Genomic DNA, 25,960 nt, shown 5'->3' on the forward strand with positions numbered 1-25,960 from the left:
TGGTTTCGCCCAACATTTGGCGGCCTCGTTCCTCCCACCCCCGCAGCTCCTGCAGCCAATCGCGTCGCCTTTTCTGCCCTACGAAAGAACTGGTTCCTGCCACGGAAGTTTCCTCTCTCCCCCCCCCCCTTCCCGTCGGAGGCGTTGGTTCTGCCCGCTCTCCTCTCTAGTCCCGGGTGAGGGAGAGGGCGAGCCGGCGGTGTCCTAGCGGCGCCTCCTTCCTGCTGACCCAGGCGGGCGCGCGGGTACCATGGCCGCCCTGTTCCCAGCCTCTGGCGGGGGGCTGCACGACTGCTTGCTCCAGCTGCACAGCGCCCTGCGGAGCCCGGACCCTGGGAACGCTGCGCTTCACGGCCACATCTTCATCCGCTCCTTGGCGGAGACCTGCGTGACCAGCAGCGGCGACAGCGTCCTGGGTGCGTAGCAGCCTGATGGCTCGGGCGGCGCTGCCCCTTGCTGTGATTTAAGGCGCCGTGTGAGACTTTAACGGGTTTCATGTGAAATAAGCCTTCTTTCCCCTCACGAGTTGCAGTTCCTGACCGGCGGAACTCCCTGCCACCTGAAGTACAAAGGGCCAACACTATCAGTAACGGGACCCAACTAGCTGTTTGTTCAGTGAGGCTTTTTTGTTAGTGCATAAGTTGACAGCGGTGTTGCCTCGTACTGAATGCATAAATAAGTTCCATTCGGTTTTATAGGTATTATTCCCATTTAAGGCATGCATGAGGTTGCATTCTTACAGAGCCTTGCTTCTCCTATGCATATTTAGTGTGTTCAGTGAGGTTTGCATCTATTCTAGTAAGCATGTTCAAGGTAGCTGTTCAGTCCTAAGCATCCTTACTGAGGCGCAATGGTACAAGTTTGTATGCGTCTACTCAGAACAGAAGAATACCCCTATTGGATTAGACTGAACACCTCTTTGGTCCAGCATTTTGTTTCACAGCAGCCAACCAGGTGCCTGTGAGAAGCCCACAATAGGACAGGAGTACAGTAAGGCCTGAACTTACACGGGGGTTGATGTCCCAGGGATCCTGTCTAAAGCCAAAGTGACATATAGTCAAAACACATTGGGTTTCAATGGTGGGTGAGATCGCGAAGTCATTTTCCCCCGAAACCCCACTTCCCACCCACTTTTACTTATTTATTCATGCCTTGCGTGTAAAACTGAATGCATACAAGTTAAATGTGCGTACATTGCGGGATAACTGTACAGTAGTCCTCACTTGCTGTTAGTACCCCTCCTCCAACACTGAACACAGTAGGACTTACTTGTAGGTAGGCATGCTAACAATTGTTGCAGAACTGAGATACAGACTCAATACTTTTCCAGCTCACGCCCTTAGCCTCTACACTCCTGAGTCAAGTGAACTTCACTAATCTGTTATTTTACTACATGCACATTAAATTGTGATGCCACTAAAAATTATACACACTGCAAAACAGATGTTTTGGAAGATGTACACTCTCTTTTCCCCTACAGTAGAGTCTAGCCATGTAAGAAAAAAACATCACGATATTAGGTAGACTCACAAATTACTCTTTAACTTGAAATAATATTCACAATACTGCTGCAAGTTTAAAAATCAGGTTTACTGAAATAATAGGTCAGTGCTATATTTTATTGACTCTGTCATTTGTGTCTTGCTGTGTGAAATGCCTTACTTTATATCAAGGAAATAGCACTGTCCTTTCTTCAGAAACCTATACAAACAGAATAATACTTTGAGATATTTCCGATGTTGTCATTTCTTCTCAATGCGTACATTAGCAAGGATAGTGGGAGAAATGTATTTCCTTTAAATCTGTTTGACACCTCAAGCATTCCTTCTCTACAGGCAAGGATCAATTACTGCCTAATGTTCTTAGTGAGAAACATCATGAGTTGTGACCTACTGTGACTACAGTAGACACTTCGCAGATAAATTTCATATCCCTGTAGGTGGTCTACTTAGATGGGATTCTGTTGTCTCTTTCAATTCAGTGACATGTTGATGTGTGCAGAGATTCTACAACTAAGCCCTTGAGCTAATTTGTACTTGGAGTAATTGGTATTTTGGTTGTCATTCCATGTTGACAGCCTGAGTACTACTTTCTTTGTATGGTAACCCAGTTCGCACCACATGTCGTATACAGGATGCAGGGGGTGGCAAGATTGTGCTTGTTAGGCCTAATCTTCACATGTTTAAACAGCATTTCATGTCAAGGGGTTAATCATAAGACCATATGTTTGGAAAGATATTATTTGCTTTGATTCATACTATTTTCACCCATGTTCCCACAGCTTTGCAGATTTCACTGGTGTTTTCCAAAGAAGATGGGCTACCTGCATTTATCCATAAATCACTGGACAGTGAAGAAGTAAGTTGATAATCGTAGGCTGAAGCAACCTTTGATGTCTTAGTAATTACACTTTTATATATTTATTTTTATTTGCTTTATATATTGCCTTCTCCAACAAGGTCTCTTACTGTGTCTTTTGCTGAAAATGCTTTTAATGTCTTGTTTTCAGTTTCGAGAATGCAGAGAAGAAGCATTAAAATTTCTTGTTGCCTTTTTGGAAAAGATTGGCCAAAAAGTTCACCCCTATGCACAAGATGTAAAGGTGGGTCAATTAATTAAAATTGCAAATAAAACTAGGTAGTTTAGACAGATAAAATAATGCAGCTAGTATAATAATACATGTAGTATTATGATCCATTATTAGCAATGAGAAACTAGCAATCCTTTGTATATTAAATGCTTGCATTAGACTGCTTCCTTTTCCTCTGCAGCACCATCATGTTCAAAATGCATCTTTTTGTGTATTTTCGTTTCTTAGAAGATGCAACTATTCTGAATTAGGAGTTTCACATCACCAAGGCAGGAGAAAGTGAAAATTATATTTTGGACAATGTTTTAAAGGAAGAGAAGGCACGAGGCGCTTGTTTTTCATGTTCTCTGTAACTTTCACATTCAAGCTAATCTTCTTTGGTGGATGTAAGAACCTGGGACAGACACACTGGTCCATCTAGCTGTGTACAGTCTCTCAGATCTGAAGTCTTTCTCAGCCCTGAGCCCATTTGTAGTGCATCCAGATTCTATTGGGGAAGTTGTTCACTGGTGTGGCCTTTGACAAGAGTAAATAGAGGAAGACAGAATATTCTAATGTGAAGAATCCTTATTATGCAGAAAAATAGACTGAGTTTGCTTTACCTGGGCAGTTTGTTTACGCTTTTATGCTGTAAAATAGGGAACAAATGTTAAAACAGTGCAAGATACTGCACTACAAATGCAGTACATCAACACTATTGTATTTTGTGTTTTAAAAATACAGCGGATGTGTCTTAGCGTTTATACAAAAGACAAACTGGCAAAGTGCAGAATCCCAGCACTAGATCTACTGATTAAGGTAAAACTTATAGGTCTTTATGATTGTCAACTGTTTCCAGTAATTATGCATGTTTGTATGTCACAATATCAAAGTTCAGTCTAGTAGAAATAATTTAAATCTAAAAGTGTTTTAAAAGTAAATAATATTCATAGTAATTCATATCTCATTTTACAGAAGAATACATAAGAACATATATAATAAAAATGATAATGTGTTTCCTATTAAGTGGCTAACATACGTTCTACCTAGTATATTTACCAGAGAATCAGAATACTAGGAGTTACGTTTTTGCTTTTTTGTTTTACTTATTTACTTGTTTTTATCCTGCACTTTATTCTGTGAACTGCCCTAAGATTGTATGATGAAGGGCAGTATACAAATCTAAAAAATAAAAGATAAAATAGAATTGTAAAGTTGGAAGGGATCGCAAGGGTCATCTAGTCCAACCCTCTGCAGTTCACGGATCTCAGCTAAAACATTCATGACAGATTGCCACCCAACGTCTGCTTAAACACCTCCAATGAAGTAGAGTCCACCATCATCTGAGGGGAGGGAGCCTGTTGAACAGCTCTTACCGTCAGAAACTTCTTCCTGGGGTTTAGTAAAAATCTCCTTTCTTGTAACTTGAATCCATTGGTTTGGGTCCTACCCTCCAGAGTAGGAGAAAACAAGCTTGCTCTACCTTCCAGAACTCTGAAGGACTGTTATTTAGCTAGGGGGAAAAAGTATTTTACAATACTGTTTTGAGTGCTTTTAAAAGATTTTTAAAACAATTGTCCTTGGTTAACATGAATATCCTTCCAGCTGCTTCACAACTTACGGTCATCTTATGTGATGGAAGACATGAAAGTCAGAGAAATCTTTACCAAATTCTATAGTGAACTTGCTATAAAAAGTAAAGTGTCTGATACAGGTAAGTATCTTAACTATATTACTACTTACGTTTACTATTAGTAATTTTTGTTTATTTATACTTGTATTACCAAATATACACAGCTAGGGGATGATGGGTCACTACTCTAAATTGCTAAGGGATTTGAGAATAATCCAATGAAAGTTAATTGTGATTAGGGAGAAAGTCACATTGAATGCTTGCTTCTACCTTGGATTAGCCTGCAAATCCCTTTGAGAGCGAGAAAATGGAATCTAGTAATGAGTAACTTGACTTCAGTAGTCCTAGTCCTTATTAACTGTTGCTGGAATAACCTCATTTCCAGTTCAACAGTAGGAATGTCATTAAGTCAAGCCTTTGCTGCCCTGAGACTGCAGAAGTGAGGGGAAGGGAACTCTGCAATATGCTACCAGAGGAACAAGCGCCACTGGGAGGTTATGCTGCCTTTGTCCCAGGAAGAACATCAGGGAAAGGGAACATGGCCCCAGCCATTGGGCACTGAAGACAAAGCTGTGAGGAGTTCCCTGCCAGAAATAACTCTTAACTTGCCACCAGTTGCCCTGGGACTGCAGAAGCAAGGGAAATGAAACTTTGGTTTCTGCCACTAGGTGCAGGAACTAATACTGGGTATTCTTTGTATGGTTATAGTGTGGTGTAAATTACCTTGGGGGTCATCTTATTGCATGATTCCTTTAAGGAATGTGTATAAATCCTTAAAATAAAGACTTGCATCCCTTGAATCCAGACCTATGAACACTGCAGACCTTAGCTATCCATGAGCCGCCTCTGAGTTTCATACTTACTTTCACTTCCCCTCAAAATACTGCTCCCCATTATCTCCGTTCCTTCACACATAAGAATTCTGTTCATCCACAGATAATTTTGGAACATTATGCTCTCCTTAATTTCCCCCCCTTCTCATTCCCTCCCCACTGAGATGAAGCTTTTTATCCATTTGTACGTAACTGGAGTGTGGTGTACTTTTAAACTTATTTCTCTTTCGACTGTTAAATTAGTGTGAGCTCTTGGAGCTAGATGTGAGGTATCTTCTTTCAGAACTATTTCCACATGTGCTAATTTCTTCCTTTGGGGCCCAACTTATCTATGATTAGGATAGCAAGAAGTAATAACTATGCATGTACGCTTTCAGTATTTCCCCCAATAACAAAGGCCTTAAGTCTTGTGGCACATTAATCAGTAACCACCTTGTGTCTGTCTGCGGAACATTGACAGCACAGCTGGCAGTGACAATGACTAAATATTAGGATAATATGGGTGAGACTGAATAAGACGTTTCGGATCTATAATAACACTTGGGTGATTTATTAAATCCTTCATTGTTTAGGAGAGATATTTTTGTGTGTAGCTGGATTAAAATAAAATGTGAACACATAATTAGGGTGCTAAATATTCTTTTTTTTTAAGTGTTGGAAAGGATTTATGAACTCCTGGGAGTTTTGGGAGAAGTCCAACCTAGTGATATGCTTGACAACTCTGAAAAACTATATCGAGCTTATTTGGGAGAACTCAGAACACAGGTAAAGTAAGGACTTTTTGTGGGATATCAGCAAAAGCTTTTCCTTCATGTTCTGTCTTGGTGTGTGTCAGATTTTCCTCCTTTAGCTCCCTAGATCCTTAGAACCCCAGGCGGCCTCTTTGCCTCACAGACTGCCTGGTGGGACCTTTACCACTATGACTTGGAAAGCCCTTTTCACCACAGGGCCCCTTTTTTGCTTTTATTTCCAAGATGGTGGGTTTTCCTGCCTTTACCCACATCTATAGCATAGTGTTTCCCTTCACCGGCTCATGCTGTTCTGCAATATTTCCTTGTTGGCTCACTGCTAGGAGTTACCTACCAGAATTAATTTCTGATAGTCAGCTATTCCTTGCTAATCCAGATTGTAGAAATCACCCTACTGATTTTCCTCTTACACCTAAGTGACCCCTCTCCAAAACCAGGAAAGCTTTCAGGGGCAAGGGAAGCAAGTCACTGCCAACAGCTCATGATAGCAGGCAAAGGACGGTCAAGAAGGGGTGGTGGTGGAGCTGTTGCACCTTCATCCCCTCCCTCAAGAATCAGGAAAGCCTTTTTACTGGGTCAAGCATGAGACTGGCAGCAGGCACCAAACAAGGAAGACTGTTGCTTGTTGCTGCACCAACACTCAGGAAATCCTCTTTAAGGGGCAAGGCAAGCAAATCTTTTTTAGCTGCATATGGCTGGCGGGCAATGAACAATCCAGTCCAAGGGCCTGCTACTCTTTTATTCTTTCAGCTTTTTTTCTTTTCTTTTTAAAGCCCCTACAAGGGGCAAAGGAAACACCTGTAGTTGGTTCCACTTGGCTGAAGGTCATCAAGAAGCTAAGCTTCTCCTTCCTCCCCATGCCCCAGACCAGACTTTTGTGCCATTGTTGCAAGTCGTCTTAACATAACGTTGCTCAAGAAAAAAAAAAAGTGCTGGTACAGAGTTGCAGTGCATACAGAGTACCTACTCAGTTTTTTTTTTTTTTTCTGGATTGTGCCCAGTTTTTCTAAGAAACCTAGTGAGACTGTAGAATGATTAACTGCATTCTATATATTATATGCTATACTGGAAACAAATTACAGATTTGTTTAATAATCAGAGGATATAGCTACTACTGTATGTTTAAGTTCATTTGAGAAATCGTGTCTTGCATTGCATGTTGATATCTCGGGATACCTGGTCTCCTTCAGTATTAAATACATCATTTCCTTTTTTTCAGATGACTTCTGCAACAAGAGAGCCTAAGTTTGCAGTAGTAGCTGGGTGTCTGAAAGGACTGACGGCGCTCATGAATAACTTTACTAAGTCCATGGATGAAGGTGTAGTATTTCTTTTATTAAAATTTATTAGTAGCACAGCTCTGTCAAGCTGCAGGAGATTGCCTCTCTTTCTGAATTTGCTAGACTTTTGATTTCTACACCCAGAACCAGAAGCATTGTTGGATATACTTGTCTAGATTTTACATCAGTGTAGGCAATCAGTTATGGCTGCAAGTCCTGTTCCTTTGGCAAGTAATCCACTATCTCCATCTTCCCTTTTAGCCCACATTTTTTGGAACAATAAGTTTATTTTTTTTAATAATAATATTTATTAACAATTTAAACACTACAAAAAATAAGAACAATACAATGCAACACAAAAACACTATACTACACAACACCAACACATTTAAACTAAAAAAAAAAAAAAAAAATTAAAACACATCAAATAATTTCAGTATCTTATCTTTCATTCACTTATTTCCGCGACCTCCTCACACCTCCCTTTTTGTATTCCACTTCTGTTAACTGTTTCAGCAATTCCTTTCCATCTTCCTCTGTTTTCTATCCTATAATTATCTTAACACATTCTAACCTTATATTTATATAGCGCTAGTATAAACGGATTTTTTTGTGTACATTCCTCCTCTACTTTGCTCCATGTGGTCTTGTTGGAGCTGTTCTATAAATTTGAGGAATGCTGATATACCTAGCTGAATGTTCCCAGTGGATCAATTAGTCCAGCTCGCTCTCCTGAGAACTGGTATCTGCTGCACATAAAATAATTCTCCAGACCTTTGGCCTATATTTCTTGGAAATCACTAAATAAGGAGATTTTATAGCATCTGTGGTCTGGGTAGTTTTAATTGGAAATGCTACTCTTTCACCTTGAACAGCCTTTTGCCCTTTTTGTCTGTTTCTATTTGTGACATTTTCAGCAATAGGGAATAGTTTCTTTCTGAATTTGGTCTTGCAGTTGTACTCAGTTCTGATAACTTTCAGGGTCCTGAGGTATGTCTGTATGGCATACTTTCTGTGCTGCTCCCCTATGTTCATTCTGTGGTGAAGAATCAATGCATAGTTTGTTCAAAGTAGCATGTGGCATTGCTCCATCTTTCCATAGATCTGTCTGTATGATCTGCCATTTAGATACACAGAGGATCAGTTGAGTTTTATTTGATAGAAGGTCGTTTTGGAGTGACACTGATACACTGTGGTTGAATCGGCTTTTGTGATGATCTGAACTTTTGTGTCATATGAGAGGTTTTGTGTCATATGAGAAGTTTAAAATGCTGCCACCTCATGACCTTATTTACTTTTTTTTTGTATTTTCTCTACAGATCCTCAAACATCTAAAGAAATCTTTGATTTTGCAATGAAGGCAATAAGTCCACAGGTATAATGGATTTTTTTTTGCCTTCAAAACATTCATTCTTTAAATTTGTTAATTAGATCTGACAAACAAATCTTATACAAAATATTTTGACATTGCAGATTGACTTAAAGCGATACGCAGTTCCTCTTGGTAAGAACTTTGTTTCATGTAAAATAGTTGGCTGCAACAATATCTCTGATAGCATATTTCTTCTCTATTGGATAAGATGTAATGCATGTAATCTATTTTTTGTCTACAAGAAGTAAAATGTAACTTTAAGTAATAAACAAAACAAAAAAAGGCAAGATAATTACCAATTTCAATCCTAATTTCTTAGAGTGATTATATAAACAAATAGCTCTTGTAAAATTATTCAAGGAAGATAACACTTGCATCAGTTATCAGCTGGAACAAAAAGTCGAATTTAAATTCAAAATTTTACTTTTCAGCTGGACTGCGTTTGTTTAGTATCCATGCTGCTCAATTCAGCACATGCCTTCTTGACAACTATATTGCACTATATGAAGTAATGTCCAAATGGTGTGGCCATCAGAATATAGAACTGAAGAAAGCAGGCCATTCAGCTTTGGATGCATTTTTTAAACAGGTAAAATAACCACCTTGTCTCCTATGTCCGGTTTTCTCTCTCTTTGTTTTGCTTTCCCTTCCTTCTGCGTGGGACTTTTCTCCCATGTCTGGCTGTTCCCACAGTCGTTCTTCTTGATGCAAGTGCTCTTGGCAGCAAGGTCTTAATGCCATGTGCATAATGTATTTTTTTATGTGGGGTTAAAGACTCTACATACATATTGACATATGGATTGCTATTCTATATTAGTATAGTGTCTGAACCAATGGGACCACAGTCTTTTTGTTCCTTTCATCGTGACTCTAAAAGTTTTCTTTATTATTGTATGTTGATGATATTGTCTTTATATCAGTTTGGTTTGAAGAAGCTGCTTAGCATAGATATGAATTCATGATGAATTGATTTTGTATGAGCTATCTAAATTATAAATATCCTATATTATACGTAATATCCAGATCTCTACAATGGTTGCTAAGGATGCAGAAATGCATAAGAGCAAGCTGCGCTACTTCATGGAACAGTTTTATGGTATCATCAGGAAGATGGATGCCAGCAACAAGGAATTGTCCATTGCTATTCGTGGATATGGGCTTTTTGCAGCGGTATGTATTTTAGTTCCTGACATAATAGAATCATAGAATTGTAGAGTTGGAGTCGGATGACCCCCAAGGGTCATGTAGTCCAACCCACTGCAATGCAGGAATCATTTCCTATCCCACTTTTGGACCCGAAAGACTAAAAAACAATGGGCAGCCAAATTCTGAGTACAACCTCTCCTGGTACTCTGATGTTGGAAAGGTTTAATGTTAGAGTGAATAAGACATTTATTTTATAAAGATTTTTCATGATCCTTGTGCAGAATTTTAGCTGCATAATTTGGGATAAATGAAACCTTATAATACGTTGCAAGTGAGTTGCAAATTGAGTTTAATACAATGTTTAGAAAAGGTGAACTTAAATCACAGAATGTTGCAGTAAGCGAGGTGCACCTCAGCTGAGAAATAGCATTTTCATGATCTTTAATGTAGTGGCTTTTTGCAGATATTTAGGTTTACAGAATTAATGTTTGAATTTGCCCTTGGTGCTTAGAAATTGCAGTTAGTAAATCAAAGAACTTAGACTGTAATAATGGCTTGGACTTGATAATCTTGCCATGAATGGAAGGCAGTTCTTGTAACATGACTGAAGCTTGCTGACTTCCTTTGTGCCCGAATAATCTCAGACTGGCTCCATAGGGCCAGAGCAGTTTTTCAGAAGGTCCAGAGGTCTGCAGGCAAAGAGAAATGGATTACTCCCTCTTTGCATTTTATTGGCAGACCAATTATTTATTTTAATCTACTGTTATTTCTCTCTCTTTCAAAGCCATGCAAAGCTATCAATTCCAAGGATGTTGACTTCATGTATGTTGAACTCCTTCAGCGCTGTAAGCAAATGTATCTCACCGAGGCAGAAACTGTAGATGACCACGTGTATCAGCTACCAAGTTTCCTTCAATCTATTGCTAGTGTCATACTGCACTTAGATACTGTAAGTGACTAGTTTGGATCACATTTGTGAGGCTTTTATTTGTATAAAGTAGAAGGCATTGCATATGTCCTGATAGCGAACTTGTTCTTCAAGTGCTAATCCTTTGGTTCACTATGTGGTGGGGGTGGGTGGGATGGAATATCAGCAGGCTTGAGACATCATCAGGGGTAACCCCAAGGTTTGCAGAAGCACCACAGATCTTTAGGGAGGGGGCAAAATGAAAACAGCTTCGTGAGAACTGAGCATGCTCAGTGACCACCAAATGCACCCTAACTGTTGTGGAGGGGGAAAATAGAACATGTGTAGAGGTGAAGATGGAGAATGACTCTTATTTGTGATGAAGGTGATGCAAATTTTCTCTCACTAAAAAACAAAACCTACAACCCCTCCCACTTGAAAAAAAACAAAAACTTGAAGATTTTTAGTGAATGTGTTGCTGCTATCTCCTAATATGCCACTGTTCTTCTTCTAGATTCCTGAAGTATATACTCCAGTTCTGGAACGTCTGATTGTGGTGCAAATAGATAGCTTCCCACAATATAGTATGAAAATGCAGTTTCAGTGTTGTAAATCCATTATAAAGGTTTTTTTAGCCCTGGCAGGAAAAGGCCCTGTACTGTGGAGTTTTATGAGCACTGTGGGTGAGTTTTGTCGATTGTCTCAAAACAAGCTTTCTTCTTTATTGCAGGACTAGTTCAGGTTTGAGAGACTTGAAAAGTAAGGGTAATAGAAAATTACGCCAGTGGAGTTTCTGTCATATTCTGCAGTGTCGCAGTCAGTGTAATGAGTACAAGACTGCACCCTTAGTCACAATGACTTTTTAGGTTATATTGCATATGTGGGAAATTCGTATGTGATTCTGCTTGAAAGTAAATTGGAAACTGAATTTGGCAAGAAACAGAATTCATTTGTTAACTTTTCTGCAGTGCCTAATACAAATGTACGTGCCTAAGTATAATTTTACTATTTTAGTTTCACTTGTAATCAAATTTACATTGATGCAAAGGCTATTTTTAAAATGTGGTAAATATCAGTTAATGTTATGGATGCCTCATGTCCTATGTAGGACTAATCTGGTGTCTTCTGCATTGGACCCAGTGCTTTTTTTCTGGGGGTTCTCAAGGACACACAGTACCTGCACCCTTTTTTTCCTAGAAGAAATGCAGTGATTGGACCCATAACAAGAATGAATCTTACAATAGCTCAGCTGTCTTGCCAGATCCTTTCTTTGGTCTGGAGGTGGGGGGCTTTGTGTGTGTGTGTGTCGCTGTTTGTTTTTATTTTGTTTTCTTTTAAACTTTTTTTTTTAAACCACTGCACATGTTTAGGCCTCAGTGTAACCTGGTAACTAATAAAGCAACTTGGCAATGACAACAGTTGCTGATTTGGGGTTCATTTTCAGTGCCAGAAAGATACTAGAATATTCAGACACTTTTCAGTCCACCTTCTTGATGTGTTTTCTTAAATATTGAAATACCTTCTTTTTCAGTGCATCAAGGTTTAATCAGAGTCTGTTCTAAGCCAGTTGTCTTCTCATCGGTAAGTGTTGTTGAAGTTTTGCTGAATTAGGTTTTGTGTTTGTGTATCCTTATTCCTTGTGTTCTGTACAAAAACGTTTTGTTGCCCTCTTTTTCTTCCAAGGGGGTGCATTTATTAACAAATTGCCAGCTTCATAAATTGCTAGGGTTTTCCCTCACTTTCCATAGTCCCCTCATGAAAACATGCATCCATTTTTACATGGTGCCCTATACTGCTCACCCACCAAGAATGTAATGTCACCTATATATTTTCTTCAGTAACTGTTCTTTTTTTCTCTTGATGAACACTACTTGGGTTTCCTCTTCTCAAATGCCCTTTCTTTGTTTACTGGAAGTATCAGAAGGGGCCTGAGTGAGAGGTCAAGCATTAAATCATTTGGTTAATACTATAATTGTAGAAAACGAACTTTGGGGACTAAAGAAGTGGGTCTTGCTTGAACGTTAAGCATTAAAATACCATATGAAGTAAAATTTCCTGCTGATCACTTGAAATATCTTGTTTTACCTTGTTTTAAGTATGTGAATGTGTATTATTTGAAATATTATACATTCCTAAGATGGGGCACTTAACATGAGAATGCCCTTGACATGTCTTAGTACAGTGGTCCTGTGTGCTCTTCTATCACTTATGTATGCTTCTGAATTAGGCAGTGTTCATTTCTGCTATCCTAGGATAAGCTATGTAGAGATATTCAGTATTATGTTGCCTTCTAGGAATATTCTGGAAAAAACGTTTCTAGTTCAGAAGAGCCTCCTACATCTGGAGAAGTTCGAGCTGGGAAATGGAAGGTGCCTACATACAAGGATTACTTGGATCTTTTTAGAAGTTTACTGAGCTGTGACACAATGAAGGTAAAAAACCCCAATGTTTTAAAATACAGTCATACACTCACAATGAATAATTTCAAGGTTGCCAGGTGCAGTCTCTTTCTGCCTGCTCATGCCTCAGTGAACAGGAATATGCTAAACTTCCTCCTAAATGTTGTCAGTATGGGAGACATGGATACCCATTTGTGAAATGCCCTTCTTGGTGAGGTAACTGCCACCCAAAAGGACCTGTCATGTTTCGCCAACAGCTGTGCAGCTCTAGTAGCAGTACTAACAACAGGACCTCTACTGATTGTAGGTCCTAATATGGTTTATGCTGAGAGAGGTTCTTTTTTGGGTAATGGGATCTCAAGCTGTTTAGGGTTTTTATATGCTGCTACTAACATCTTGAATTGGGCCTGGTAGCTCACTGGCAGCCAGGACCATTGATCCATGATCCATCAGACTGTCCCACTTGGCATCTTGGCTGCCACATTCTGCATTAGCTGCAGCCTCTGGACCTTCTTCATTGACAGCCCCATGTGCAGTGCTTTGCAGTAGTCCAAGTTATAAAACAAAAAAATAAAGAGTTAAGAGTAAGGAAGCTTGGGCATACATATATGTTTTAAAGAGATGTTTAAAGGCCATTGCTGACTGTACTTCAAAAATTACCTGAGGGAGGACGTTCCAGGTGGTAAGTGCTATTGTCAAGAAGGCCTGCTTCTACACTGTCATTAAGTGATAGTAAGTTGTGGAATAATCAGCAGGACTTTGTCAGAAGTTCTTAAACATTGTCTTGGCTTGTACTGGAAATTACTTGGTCTGTAATTTCGGAATAAACTCTGACATAACTAAAACTATGTTCTTCTGTTCTCCAATGTAGGACTCTCTGTTCACAGATGAAACGTTTCTAATTGCAAATTCACCTCTACAGTCTTTAAATCGGTTGTTATATGATGAACTCATAAAGTCTATCCTAAAAGTAATTGAAAAGTTGGATCTTACAGTTCAGAAACAGAACATTGGGGAAGAGAAGGTAAGACTGGATATTTGAAGAGTCTCTCTCTCTCTCTCTCTCTCTCTCTCTCTCTCTCTCTCTCTCTCTCACCTTCTCACCTTTTGCATTTCTGCCCATGTAACGGGTTCAGGGTGCACTTTCAACAAATGAAAACTGATTTACTGTTACATTATTCATACATGTATCTGTTTATCATGTTCAGACACAACAGTAAGCAATAATTTAGTGATGCATAAGGATAGTCAATGTGGTGCCCACCAGATGTTGTTGGGCTACAACATCTCCCATCATCCCTGACCATTTGCCATGTTTTCTGGAGATAATGGCAATTTTAGTCCAGTATCATTTGGAGGGCACCACGTTGGCTTTCCCAGCATAAATGAGCTTTGAGCTTGTGCTTCCCCTGGTACAACCTTTAGGTGGGAATCAGATGCATCTATTTTCGTTTTCGACTAACTGAAGTTTAATTTTGTCTGAGTTGGGACTATCATGTGGTTACTTTAAACTTGGCTTTGTCTAGACAAAGCAGAGTCAGAACATGTGTCAAAGAAGAAGCACAAGAGTTTGGAGATTGCTCACATAGCACTAAACTGGTTTAGTGTTACATCTAGATGCAGCCATAGTTTTCATTAAAGTTTTATAGCTCATCTTTAAAAAGCCATTAGGATGGGTAGGGCTGTAAAACCGAGTGCAATATTTATAACAGTTCTTAAAGCTCATAATCTAAATTATATACTGCATTGTAGAATCCAACAACAGGAGGGTTTAGGAAGAAAGTATACATGATCAGATGCTGAATTGAGTTACTTTATGGGAGTGGAGACATAAGCAGATATAATTTGTAAAAGTACAAATTGCCATGAATAGCAGATATTTCAATTTTTATTTCTCCTTTCCCGAAGGCGTTTGTGAGAATGTTATAGTGCATGGAATTCAATGTCTAGCTGTCCCATCTACAAATGTATTTCAGCTTGCCAGGCAGAATTATCCCCCCTCCCCCCCTCCCACATTGTTCCAGGAGTTCTCCCAATCTTCCCAGACCCAGTTACTGAGAGGATATGTGAAGCGGGGAAGTTGCATTGTGTAAGGGGAAGTCCTTATACAGATCTAGTGTGGATGGGTCTTGTTAGGTGAATTTGGCCCATTATATTTAAGGGAGTACTAAAAATGAACTGATACTTCCTTTAAAGAACCCATCGTATTTAAAATAAACATCCACAAAATTCCCGCTAGATTAAAATACCATAAGTAGCAATAAAATTCAACAAATAGGATACTTTTTGCAGCACTGCTTTTCTACAGGATTTTAATTAATTGTAGAATAATTCATTTTTGTCCAACATGCCTTCATCGAAGAGATTGTATATATGTTAAATTAAAGAAAAATAGAGACAAGTAGGAGAGATACATGCAAACGCTATCCAGCCTAACCTGGTTGCAAAGACTGGGTGTTGAAAATAAAAAACCTTTCATGTGGTTCAAATTATGCCACAGATGGCAAGCAGGTGCTCTGTAAGTGCTCTTCATGCTGTGGAAGAAAAAGCTGCTTGCCATTCAAAAACTGTGCATACTTCTGATTTTCTTTTCTCAGGATGGAAGTGTAGCTGATGTTGATCTCACCATTCCTACTTCCGATCCAGCTGCAAACCTTCAGCCAAACAAGCCTAAAGACTTTACAGCCTTCATTAACCTAGTGGAGTTTTGCAGGTATGTTCTGTTGTGTGTATTTCAAGGAAATGCAGAACACATGTGAGACATACAATTCAGTTACATTGTGCTGGTGCAGTTTATATTATGCTGGGGCCAGTGGACAGCCAGACTCCTGTCTGGAAGGGGCATGGCCTATTCATTGTTTGCTGGCAGTGTTTATGAATGGGTGGAATAGACATAGTGATCTCCTGCTTAGAACAGGGCACCCTGGGCCTGTAGCTTTATGGGGGGGGGAAGGGGGATGACTTCAATTCATTGCTTGCTGTTCTCTTTATCTCTGCAGAGACATCCTCCCAGAGAAGCACGTTGAGTATTTTGTGCCTTGGGTTTACTCATTTGCTTATGAGCTAATTATACAGTCAACGCGGTTACCCTTTATTAGTGGATTTTACAAAATGCTGTCTATTGCCATGAAAATTGCTAAAAAAACAAAATACTTTCAGGTGAGATAACTCTTGTAAGGAGGGTAATTACCTGTTATTTGTTCAAGATAAAGTTAATGTTATGCTGCTCTGTACTTGCGTTGCGTATGTGCTTGATATAATTGTGTTGTGTGTGTTTTTCATTTTAATAGTTAATAATTTTTTTGTATTTTTGCACCTGGCAGTAGTTCTGGGATAGAAATGGGCAAAAATGCAACATGGAGGGGTGGTGTGTTTAGGGAGATCCTTCAGCTGTGAAAGGTGGTTTTTGGCTTGGGTTGAATAGGGTGGCACTCTGCCTGAAAAAACAAGTATACAGTTTAGGAGTGCTCCTGGATTTGATGCTGATTGGGTAAGCCCAGGTGGCATCAGTAACCAGGAGTGCTTTTTGCCAGCGTTAGTGGGTATGCCTACTGCACGCCTATTGGAAAGGGACTAACCTTACCACAGTGGTTTATGCTCTGGGTATGACTGGACTGTACTACTGTAGTGTGCCCTATTTGGGGCTGTTCAGAAACTTCAGAGGCTCCAGAACATGGCTGCTAGAGTCATACTGGGGGCAAGGCAGACAGCATCTGTAACACCTCTTTATTATATCAACTGAGCTGGTTATCTCTGCATTCCTGGGCCAAATTAAACTGCTGGTTTTGACCTTTTAAAGCCCTAAACAGATTGAGCCCAAGTTATTTATTGGACCACCTGCACACATTCCAGGGTTTCGACAGGAACACCAGTCATATCAGCCAGAAAAAAAGCACAGAGCCTTCTGGAAACCCATTGGATCCATTAGCCTTCAAGGGTCGACCATCTCAATAAGTCCCTGCCTCTGCAGAAGGGGAAAGGTGCTGAAAGCCTAAATCTCAACAGGAAGTGATCTGTCCATGACAAGGGGCTGATGTCAATATCCCCCACTTTCAGATCACCCTTTTCCTGCCCAGTTGAGAAAGCAAGGTCCAGAATGCGGCCTGTTACATGTGTTGGGCCAATGGCATGTTGGGCCATCCCTACAGTTGTCTTGGCAGCCATGAAGTCCTGAGCCACCCCAGAGCCAGTCGTTTAGGCATGGATGTTGAAGTTCCCCAGAAGTCTGGGAGTCCTCAACACTGCATCTGAGAACATCTGGGCAGTGAGATCGGTGGTAAACCAGCAGAATCTCTAATCTGTCTTGACTGTGTCAGGAACACAGGACTTTATAAGTGAACAGCAGCACTTGAAATTTTGCCCAGAAACAACTTAACTCTGGCAGGATACATCCTTTACTGCTAGCGCTGTCTGCTGTGTTCTGAACCAGTTGCAGTTCCCATATAGTCTTCAAAACCAGCCCCATGTAAAGGACATAATCTATTAATCCTGCATACATTGGTGGGTGCACGGATTCCCTCAGTTATATGACATTATTCAATTGGTTCTTTTTTTTTTAATGGAACACTAAGAGAAGACTGACCCAATTTGTACAATTCTGCATATTCTTTTGTTTCTCAGGGTGTCGGTCCAAAGAGTGAAAAGAAATGTCATGAAGATCCGGAGAAGAGTTCCTGCTTTGCTTTATTTGCAAAATTTGGAAAAGAGGTGACGTTCTCCGTGATATTTCTTTGAAATATGTGTTGAGTCTTTTGAGTTATGTGTAATAAGTAAATTTGTATTTAAATCAGTTCATTTCCAAAGATTGGTGTACTTTACTTGCTTGTCCAACATAAGACATTTGTCAAGATGATTTGAACGTCAGGTAGTTCTTAACATTATTCCATTTTTCTCAATTTAGGTAACAGCAAAAATGAAGCAGTACAAAGATGAACTATTGGCATCCTGTCTTATTTTTGTGCTTTCCTTGCCGCATGACATCATCATGCTGGATATTAAAGCATACATTCCTGCTATGCAGGTGGGTCAGTATGGTGAATAAGCAATAAAGTCATTTCCCCCTTGCATATATCCTTGTTTTGGTGGAATTTGCAGCATGATCCTATGTATGTTTACTCAGACGTCAGTCCCACTGAACTAAATGAGAGGTAAGTGTGTATCGAATTATAGCCTTTAACATCTGCATTTTCACCATTCATTGGTGAATTAGTGGGGAAACCCAAAGTTTGAATGTCAGATTTGTATGGCAACCATGTGTGCTGTTCATAGTTTTATTTGTCTGTGCTGACCACCATACTTAACCTGTATCTTATTCTAGGAGTAAGTGTACTAAAATTATAACTTTGTATGCATTTTGTAATATTGGGCAATAGGATACTTACATCCAAAGACTCAAATATATTGTAAAAGGGATATATTTGGAGCTCTAAATATCTGTTTTCTTTATGCTGTCTGTGCAGAATGCTTTTAAACAGGGCCTTAGCTATACCCCAATGGCTGATGCAGCACTGGATGCCCTAGAAGATTGGTCAGCCCATATTCCCAGATATATAATACAGCCTTACTACAAGGACATCTTGCCTTGCCTTGATGGCTATTTGAAAATTTCTACATCGACAGGTACATGCTAAAAATGAATACAGGAAAATGGTAAGACTTTTTAAAGGTGTTAAGGTGTTAAACATACCAGTATTGGACTAACTATATTGTGGAGTGGTTTGAATTTGGGATTTTTAAAAATCATTCATTGTTATATACTGTAGTGCAGGGTTTCCCAAACTTGGCTCTCCAGCTGTTTTTGGACCACAGTTCCCATCATCGCTGACCACTGGTCCTGCTACCTAAGGATGATGGGATTTGTAGTCCAACAACAGCTGGACAAACTGCTCTTTTGTCACCTTGCAGTTGAGAGATTTTAGTTGAAGTTATAAATAGAAAACAAATAATATACATTAGGAAGCTGCATTATACCAGGTCAGACTGTTCCTTCTTCTAGTCAAATATTGCCTATTCTGCCAGGCAGTGGTTCTCTGGTTTTCAGAAATGTTTTACTGTACTTTCATAAATACAATAACTGAGCATTAATATATTGTTTTTTGAAAATTAGATGAATCTCAGAGTAATTGGGAGGTGAAGAAACTTTCTCGGGCAGTTCAGAAGGGATTGAACAAAGTAGTCATCCAGCGTCTGAAGAAAGCGAAGAGTCTTGCATTGGTAAAGTTCCTACCTACCCCTTAAAAATAATTATATTTTCCATTGGAAGATCAAAGCATACTTTTTCTTATTTAGACATATATGTTTTTATACACTATATAATTATGCATTGTCTTATTAGAAAGATATTTTTGTGTGTATCATATATATACTCAAGTGGATATACTTATCCACAGTTACATAAAAGAAACACACACATAGCTGATTTATACTTAATTTGTTTATACAGTCGGATAATCACAATTTGATAATTGCTTGTAAATGCAGAGTACAGTATTTGAATCACAGTTACAAAGTTTCATATGTTTTATGTAATCAGCTTTGGAACATGCAAGTCCACAATTTGTTGTTTTCGATACTGAAAGAGGTTCTTGCTGCAGAACTCTGCTCAACTGTCCACCTTGATTTACAGATTTTTAACCTGTATGATTTCCAAAATACTTTATGGTTAGTCCTGCAACTATTTACCAGATCCAAACCGTGTAATCCAGTTTTCAGTGAAATTTCAATTTTACAGTCAGCAGTCTGAAAATTCTAGCAGTTAACGAAGAAGAAATGAATTGATATTATGGTATAAATAATGGTTGGAAGATAAATGCATTGTATTCTCTAGAGCTGTACTGATTTCAGCAGTGCTTTACTGGTTAAATTAATTTGAAAACTGGATGCTAATTTTGAGAGTCTGGGCTTCAAGGAAAGTGTGCTTACTAAGCAATTCTGTGTGTGTCTACTCAGAAGTAAGTTCCACCGAGTTCAATGGAACATACTCCAGGGTAAGTGTGCATAGGATTACAGTGTTCTTTCAGGAACAGATAGATAGTCCACACTGCTAAGAATTAAAATTCAGGGAGATTTCAGTTTTCACAGCAAGAACTACCATACAACAGCATCTCTTTCCTTCTTCTTTTCTTTCTTTTGACAGCTTTGTTGTGAAATATTGGAGTCTTGTAGAATTAATAATAATAATGAATTTTATTTATACCCTGCCCTCTCCAGCCAGAGCCTGGCTCAGGGCAGCTAACACCAGTAAAATTTCCTAATAGGAAAAAAAAACCAATTTAAAATACAGGTTAAAATGCAAATTCTGAATTATTTTCTTTCTTTTTAAAAAATGTACAAAAAATGCCTTCAGGCAAAAACAACTTTTTAGGTATTCCTTCTTGCAATCATATTTTATCTAGGAGGAGGATCTTTCATTGGAAGCAGTACGGGCTAGAGTTGTACGCCTTCTTGGATTTCTGGGGGGACAGATTAATCGGAATTTAGTTACTGGTGAGTGCTAAATCTGTTTTGAAATGCTAAAAGCAAATGACATTCTGATTTGTCTGGTAGGCAAGTATGCTTTTGAGACATGTCGGCTTCTATGCTTCAGGGTGCCCATAAGAAAAATGTGGGTAGTAAAGGTTCACATCTGCTCTGTCCAGGGACTGAATAACAAGGTGATTCTTTCCTCCCTATGAGTCCATATCGAATGTCAATAAACCTCCTTGGGTTGGATCAGGGCCGCAACCCCCAAGCTTTGTGTTGCTCTGTTTCTGTACTGTGCAGGTCCATGGGCTTTCCAAGAAGTGAGTCTGTTCAAAGGTTTATTTTATTTAATTTTTAAGGGCAGCAGCTTAAAATTTTCTTTTCTTTAATAAAAAGGTTGCTTTGATTGAACAGCCCCCCACCCCCCAGCTCTTCAGAATTCTACAGGCAGTGTTATGGACAGCTTCACTTTATAAAACATATTAGATGCCTTTGAGGTCCATCGGAAGCTGCAAAGTTTTAAATGTACAAGCAAGAGTACACATCACTCAGCTACCTCTTCATTATTTTTAAATAAGTCAGAGCAAGAGACAGACCCCCTGCTTCCCCCTCCTCTCTGTCAGTATATTAAGAAGGAAATCAATGCACTTGACGTACCCCACAAAAAGACCCTGAACCCATTTGTCTGCAATTTGGCAGACTTGATCCTTTCTGGAGGGGCTCCTCTGCCTATAAATTTGATTCACTTTGGCCAAAAGGGAAATAGCTGTTTTTACATTCTTACTATAGTGAATGGGGAGCACAGAGCAGCTCAGAACCTGAATTACAGAGAGGAGGGTTACAAAGTGACTCAGGAACAACTCAGATTAGAGTTTTTTAAAATTCAAACATAGATACATGGCGAATCTTTCGGCTCATGTACACTTGGTAGTTGGACCACAGCTTGACTAGCTTGGTGTTCATTGTGGGAAAGATCCTAAACATGTTGCATGACTACCATCATGCTTTGGATGGTAGTTCTGTTTGCATCTACATTGTAGATTCTACAGGGTGACTTTGGAAATTATTCCCGTGGTCTTACATTGATGAAAGTGTGTGCTAGTAAATGCTGTCTCATGCCCTTTTGTCAAAGATAAACCCATGAGCAGATGCTGGATTCTTCATGGGATTAGTTCACAAGACTGTTTTTGGACAAGATGCATGGATGATGTGTTCCTGGAAATGATTTCATGTGTGTCCATCCATAGAAGAATTTTCAAAACCATTAATGCATGCCAAATGTGAGGTTGGAATTGGGTCTGCACGAGCCTCAAGATTGTTAAATTGGTTCAAATTAAATGTGATTGGCTCTGGTTAGCCTTGTCTGGTTTTTTACTCAAGAAAATCTCAGAGGCTGCAATGTTAAACATATTAACTTGGAAATAAGCCTTGTAGAAATGACAGAAATTATGAATGAACATGATTAGTATCAGGTTGAAAGGGTTTTTTTGTAGCTTTACTAAACATCCTGCAATCTTCTCTCAGTGGACTTCCAAGTAAACAAACTTAGGACTTGAGCCTGCTAAGGCATGACCTTATTTATTCATTCAGAAGCAGTACTTTCAGTATACTTGTGCACAGTTTGAAGTAATCTAAATTTTCTAAACTGGCCAGGACTACTTAAGCATGTAGTTTGTGCATTCTGTTGGACTTGCCATTTTGCTTTGACACTTGAATCTGACCTAGGTCCTGAGACTTAATCTTCTAATTGTCTTCGGTTTTTCATTTGATGTAGCTCAACATTTCTGCTCAGAAATTTGTCCAAATTCTTTGCTTTTTTCCCTCTTCCAGAATTTGTACTATGACCAAGATGTGTCTAAAACTTGTTTTTTGCAACAAAGATCATACTAAATTAACATGACGATTGCAAAATAAAAATGGTTGGAAGTGTATTTCAGCATTTTCCTGCAAACCTTCAACCTGAAGTATGGTCATTGCTTTAGGATAAACAACTTAGAGCAATTTCAAAAATGTTATTAAGGTGATCTTAAAAAGCCAAACAACCTTTGCTTCTGGTTGAACTGGAAAACCATCCTTAACCTTATTAAATGTCTAGTATTGAATGTCTAGTATTCAGTCAACAACATGGCAAATGTGTACCTAATATATTCTGCAAAGAGAACATTTGCTATTATTGAAGAATGATTCAGGAATTTAAATAGATATTGAAATATTTAGGATACAGCTCTGCTTCCAAATAGCATCTGATAAAAACTGACTGTTTTAAGCCTAGGTTGAAATGTCTTGTTATCTGCTTAACACAACTGAGTTTTTTCGGTGCTCTTTTCCAAATATACTAGCTGCTTCTACAGAGGAAAATATGAAGAAATTTGTGTCTTGGGACACAGAGAAACGCCTGAGCTTTGCAGTTCCATTTGCTGATATGAAGCCTGTTATCTACTTGGATTTATTCTTGCCCCGTGTCACTGAATTGGCTCTTTCTGCTAGTGACAGGCAGACAAAGGTATTAGGATTGCTGCTTATGCTATCAAACTGATGTTTTTAATGAGCTATGGAGAAAACGCTGAATTGTGCTTAATATACAATAATACAGGGTTTCCCAAACTTTGGTCTCCAGCTGTTGTTGGACTACAACTCCCATCATCCCTAACTAGCAGGGATGATGAGAATTGTAGTCCAAAAACTGATGATGACCCAAGTTTGTGAAACCTTGGCATAACATAATGACCCTGCTATTCTTAATTTCTCTCTCTCTTATTACAGTATATGCATTGGAGGAAAGGTGGGATAGAAATGTAACAAATAAAGATAATATTTGAGTTATCAATTTCTGCAAAGTGTAAGACAGCTCTTGTTAAAATAAGAAAGGGGTTTTAGCTTCTTAGTGTTTAGCGTTAGCTCAGAGTCTTTGATCAGCCATCAATTTTAATAACTACAGCTTAATTGAGAATCCAACCCAATCTTGGATTAGTAAAGTACATTTTCCAAGCAATGGGGCATGACTGGAAATTCCACTGGCTTCTTTTTAACAAAGGCCTGGAAATTCTCCCTGGAAGTCTCCTTGTTCTGTGTTTATTTTTTTGTGGAAGTATTTAACTGAGATGACTGATTAGATCTCCTTTTCCAGGTTGCAGCTTGTGAGCTCTTACACAGCATAGTTGTGTATATGCTGGGGAAAGCTGCTCAAATACCCGAAGGACAACAGGCTTCTCCACCAATGTTTCACCTGTATAAACATACATTTCCTGTATTGCTTCGACTTGCCTGTGATGTGGACCAGGCAAGTTAAAGAACTTTTGTTGCTTGAAATCGATTTTAGATGGTTAGCTCTTTATTTCTGTTTAAATACTTGGTAGAAGCTGTTGGGGTTATTTTGGATTTCAGTATATTTTTCAGCCACCTCCCCCATAAAACAGTTTTTTTGTGTGTTTTATATCTTGTAAACCATGGAAACTGGAGAGAAGGGGAAAATTTATTTAAAATTTAGAGGATACTCGCAGTATAGATAGAGCCAGTGTGCCATAATAGAGATCCAGTGTGGTGTAATTGTTAGATTGTCATACTAGGATACAAGAGACTGAGAAATCAGCTCTGAAAATAAAGATATTTTGAATAGTCTAGGCAGTACATGGTTTAATCTCAAAGGAGTTTCCACAAAAACACTCATACACCAAAATGCTCAGGTGTTCTGTATAACACACAAAGGCCTCATAGCCTTCAGGAAATCCCTGTACACTACTCTTTGTAGTATATCTTTTATTTTTTGGCTTGCTTCTTTACAAAGCTCAGTCCCTTGAAATTATTAAGATAGAAGGATGAATCAAGAACCATATGAAAACACGCACAACTCTGCATGAAATTCAAGATGCCTTGTGGCCAAAAGAAGTTGCAATTTTGTTTAAAAATGACACAAAATATTTTTTTCTCCAGTTACCTATGGAGTGAAACACATTTTCCTACAGTTATCATAAAGGCATTTTTTGAAGTTTTATGTAGTGGTAGAATACAAATTGTAAACTTATGAAACTGAAAAGGAAAAGCTGTGTTCTGATTTATATCAACAAACTTTTATCCAAAACTGCAATAATGGAAATACACAGAGGTCCAGTTTGCATGTGACACTTAAGACAAAGAACAGCTAAGCATGAGCTTGCAGGTCCTTGTGGCAGAAATTGTGGCCACTTCACTCCTCCCTGGTCCTGCTACTGTAATGCTTGTAATGCTTACTGAAGCTGGACTGGGGTTTGGGGTTCATACACATTGTGTCTGAACCTGGGCTTTTGATTCCCCCAACCAAACCACAAACACCTTGACTATAGCTCATGGTTTGTCTGGATTGCTTTAGATAAAAAAATACAAAAACAAAAAACATTTCAGTTACAGATAGGTAGCCGTGTTGGTCTGCCATAGTCAAAACAAAATAAAAAAATTCCTTCCAGTAGCACCTTAAAGACCAACTAAGTTAGTTCTAGGTATGAGCTTTCGTGTGCATGCACGAAAATCGTGTGTATCTGAAGAAGTGTGCATGCACACGAAAGCTCATACCTAGAACTAACTTAGTTGGTCTTTAAGGTGCTACTGGAAGGAATTTTTTTATTTTTTTTAAAAAAACATTTCAGTTATGTCAAGACTGTTCAGTCTTTTATTCAGGTTACTAAACATGAACTTCTGGGAAAAGCCCCAAGGTGTGTTGGGAATTAGTTGATGAGAAATCATCTATAGCAGTGGTTTTCAACCAGTGTGCTGTGGCAGCCTGGGGTGCCTTGAATGATGGTCAAGGGTGCCACAGGCAACACTGGCCTCTGTCCCTCTTTCCTTCCCTCCCTCCTCTGATGCTCTCTTGTGTCTCTACCTCCCAAAGGCTTGCACAGCTGTTTATTGTGGCAGCCCTGGCTACAGGCACCAGAGGCTAATGGTTCCTCTGGGAGGCACCTATCTTTGGGGCAGGGCAGTGGGGGGCCGCTCAAAGACCAGGGATGGAAGCAGCTGCCCAAAGGACTCCCAAGAAGAGGAGGTTGAGGGAACACTCCACAAGGGAGGGTGTTTGAAAAAGGGTGAGAGTCTGCCAGCTCTGCATGCAAGGGGTGACATAACTGGGCTCCTGAGCCCCACAGGGGTGCCGCAGAAAGAATGTAGTTGGTCAAGGGAGCTGTGGACTCATAAAGGTTGAAAACCTCTGATCTACAGTGTACCTGTCAAACATAAAACACAATGTCCCCCCCCCCTTTTAGGTTACAAGACAACTCTACGGGACACTGGTTATGGAGTTAATTCACTGGTTCACAAACAACAAAAAGTTTGAAAGTCAAGATACTGTGGCATTACTGGAAGCTATTTTGGTAGGTAATCAGTAAATGCAAGATGAATAATCAATACTTTTCGTCAAAGATGTTTATAAACTCTTCATGCTCTAATTCTCGGGCTTTTTGGGTGAGAAGATTTTATTTGTCTTGGCTTATACCATTGATTCACTTTCAGTTCAGTGATGTGGGCAATCACCCCAAACTTGTTCTTTGATTTGTTTTTTACTGTCTCGAAGCATGCAGGATTCCAGCTAAGTTTTGTTTTTAAAAAGCATCTGTATTACACTAATCACAAATTAATCCTTTTA

The 25,960-nt window shown here is 39.2% G+C and overlaps 1 protein-coding gene across 1 annotated transcript in view; it reads left to right on the top strand.

The window, feature by feature from the left end:
• The first annotated feature begins 221 nt into the window (after window positions 1-221).
• PRKDC (protein kinase, DNA-activated, catalytic subunit) overlaps window positions 222-25,960 on the top strand; it is an 85,654-nt gene continuing 59,915 nt past the window's right edge. The window contains exons 1-26 of the mRNA XM_081873594.1: window positions 222-416; window positions 2,282-2,358; window positions 2,510-2,602; window positions 3,314-3,388; window positions 4,175-4,283; window positions 5,688-5,800; window positions 7,004-7,103; window positions 8,384-8,439; window positions 8,538-8,568; window positions 8,868-9,025; window positions 9,460-9,606; window positions 10,367-10,531; window positions 11,004-11,172; window positions 12,021-12,070; window positions 12,784-12,921; window positions 13,760-13,912; window positions 15,486-15,601; window positions 15,888-16,047; window positions 17,509-17,595; window positions 17,789-17,908; window positions 18,348-18,507; window positions 18,995-19,101; window positions 20,283-20,373; window positions 22,689-22,852; window positions 23,477-23,629; window positions 25,581-25,688. Of these exons, the coding sequence (XP_081729720.1) occupies window positions 251-416; window positions 2,282-2,358; window positions 2,510-2,602; window positions 3,314-3,388; window positions 4,175-4,283; window positions 5,688-5,800; window positions 7,004-7,103; window positions 8,384-8,439; window positions 8,538-8,568; window positions 8,868-9,025; window positions 9,460-9,606; window positions 10,367-10,531; window positions 11,004-11,172; window positions 12,021-12,070; window positions 12,784-12,921; window positions 13,760-13,912; window positions 15,486-15,601; window positions 15,888-16,047; window positions 17,509-17,595; window positions 17,789-17,908; window positions 18,348-18,507; window positions 18,995-19,101; window positions 20,283-20,373; window positions 22,689-22,852; window positions 23,477-23,629; window positions 25,581-25,688 (3,066 nt within the window). The 5' untranslated portion in view covers window positions 222-250. The remainder of the gene's footprint in view (window positions 417-2,281; window positions 2,359-2,509; window positions 2,603-3,313; window positions 3,389-4,174; window positions 4,284-5,687; window positions 5,801-7,003; window positions 7,104-8,383; window positions 8,440-8,537; window positions 8,569-8,867; window positions 9,026-9,459; window positions 9,607-10,366; window positions 10,532-11,003; window positions 11,173-12,020; window positions 12,071-12,783; window positions 12,922-13,759; window positions 13,913-15,485; window positions 15,602-15,887; window positions 16,048-17,508; window positions 17,596-17,788; window positions 17,909-18,347; window positions 18,508-18,994; window positions 19,102-20,282; window positions 20,374-22,688; window positions 22,853-23,476; window positions 23,630-25,580; window positions 25,689-25,960) is intronic.

Source organism: Podarcis erhardii (assembly GCF_964252035.2).
Source record: "Podarcis erhardii genome assembly, chromosome: 8".
NCBI classification, from domain to species: Eukaryota; Metazoa; Chordata; class Lepidosauria; order Squamata; family Lacertidae; genus Podarcis; species Podarcis erhardii.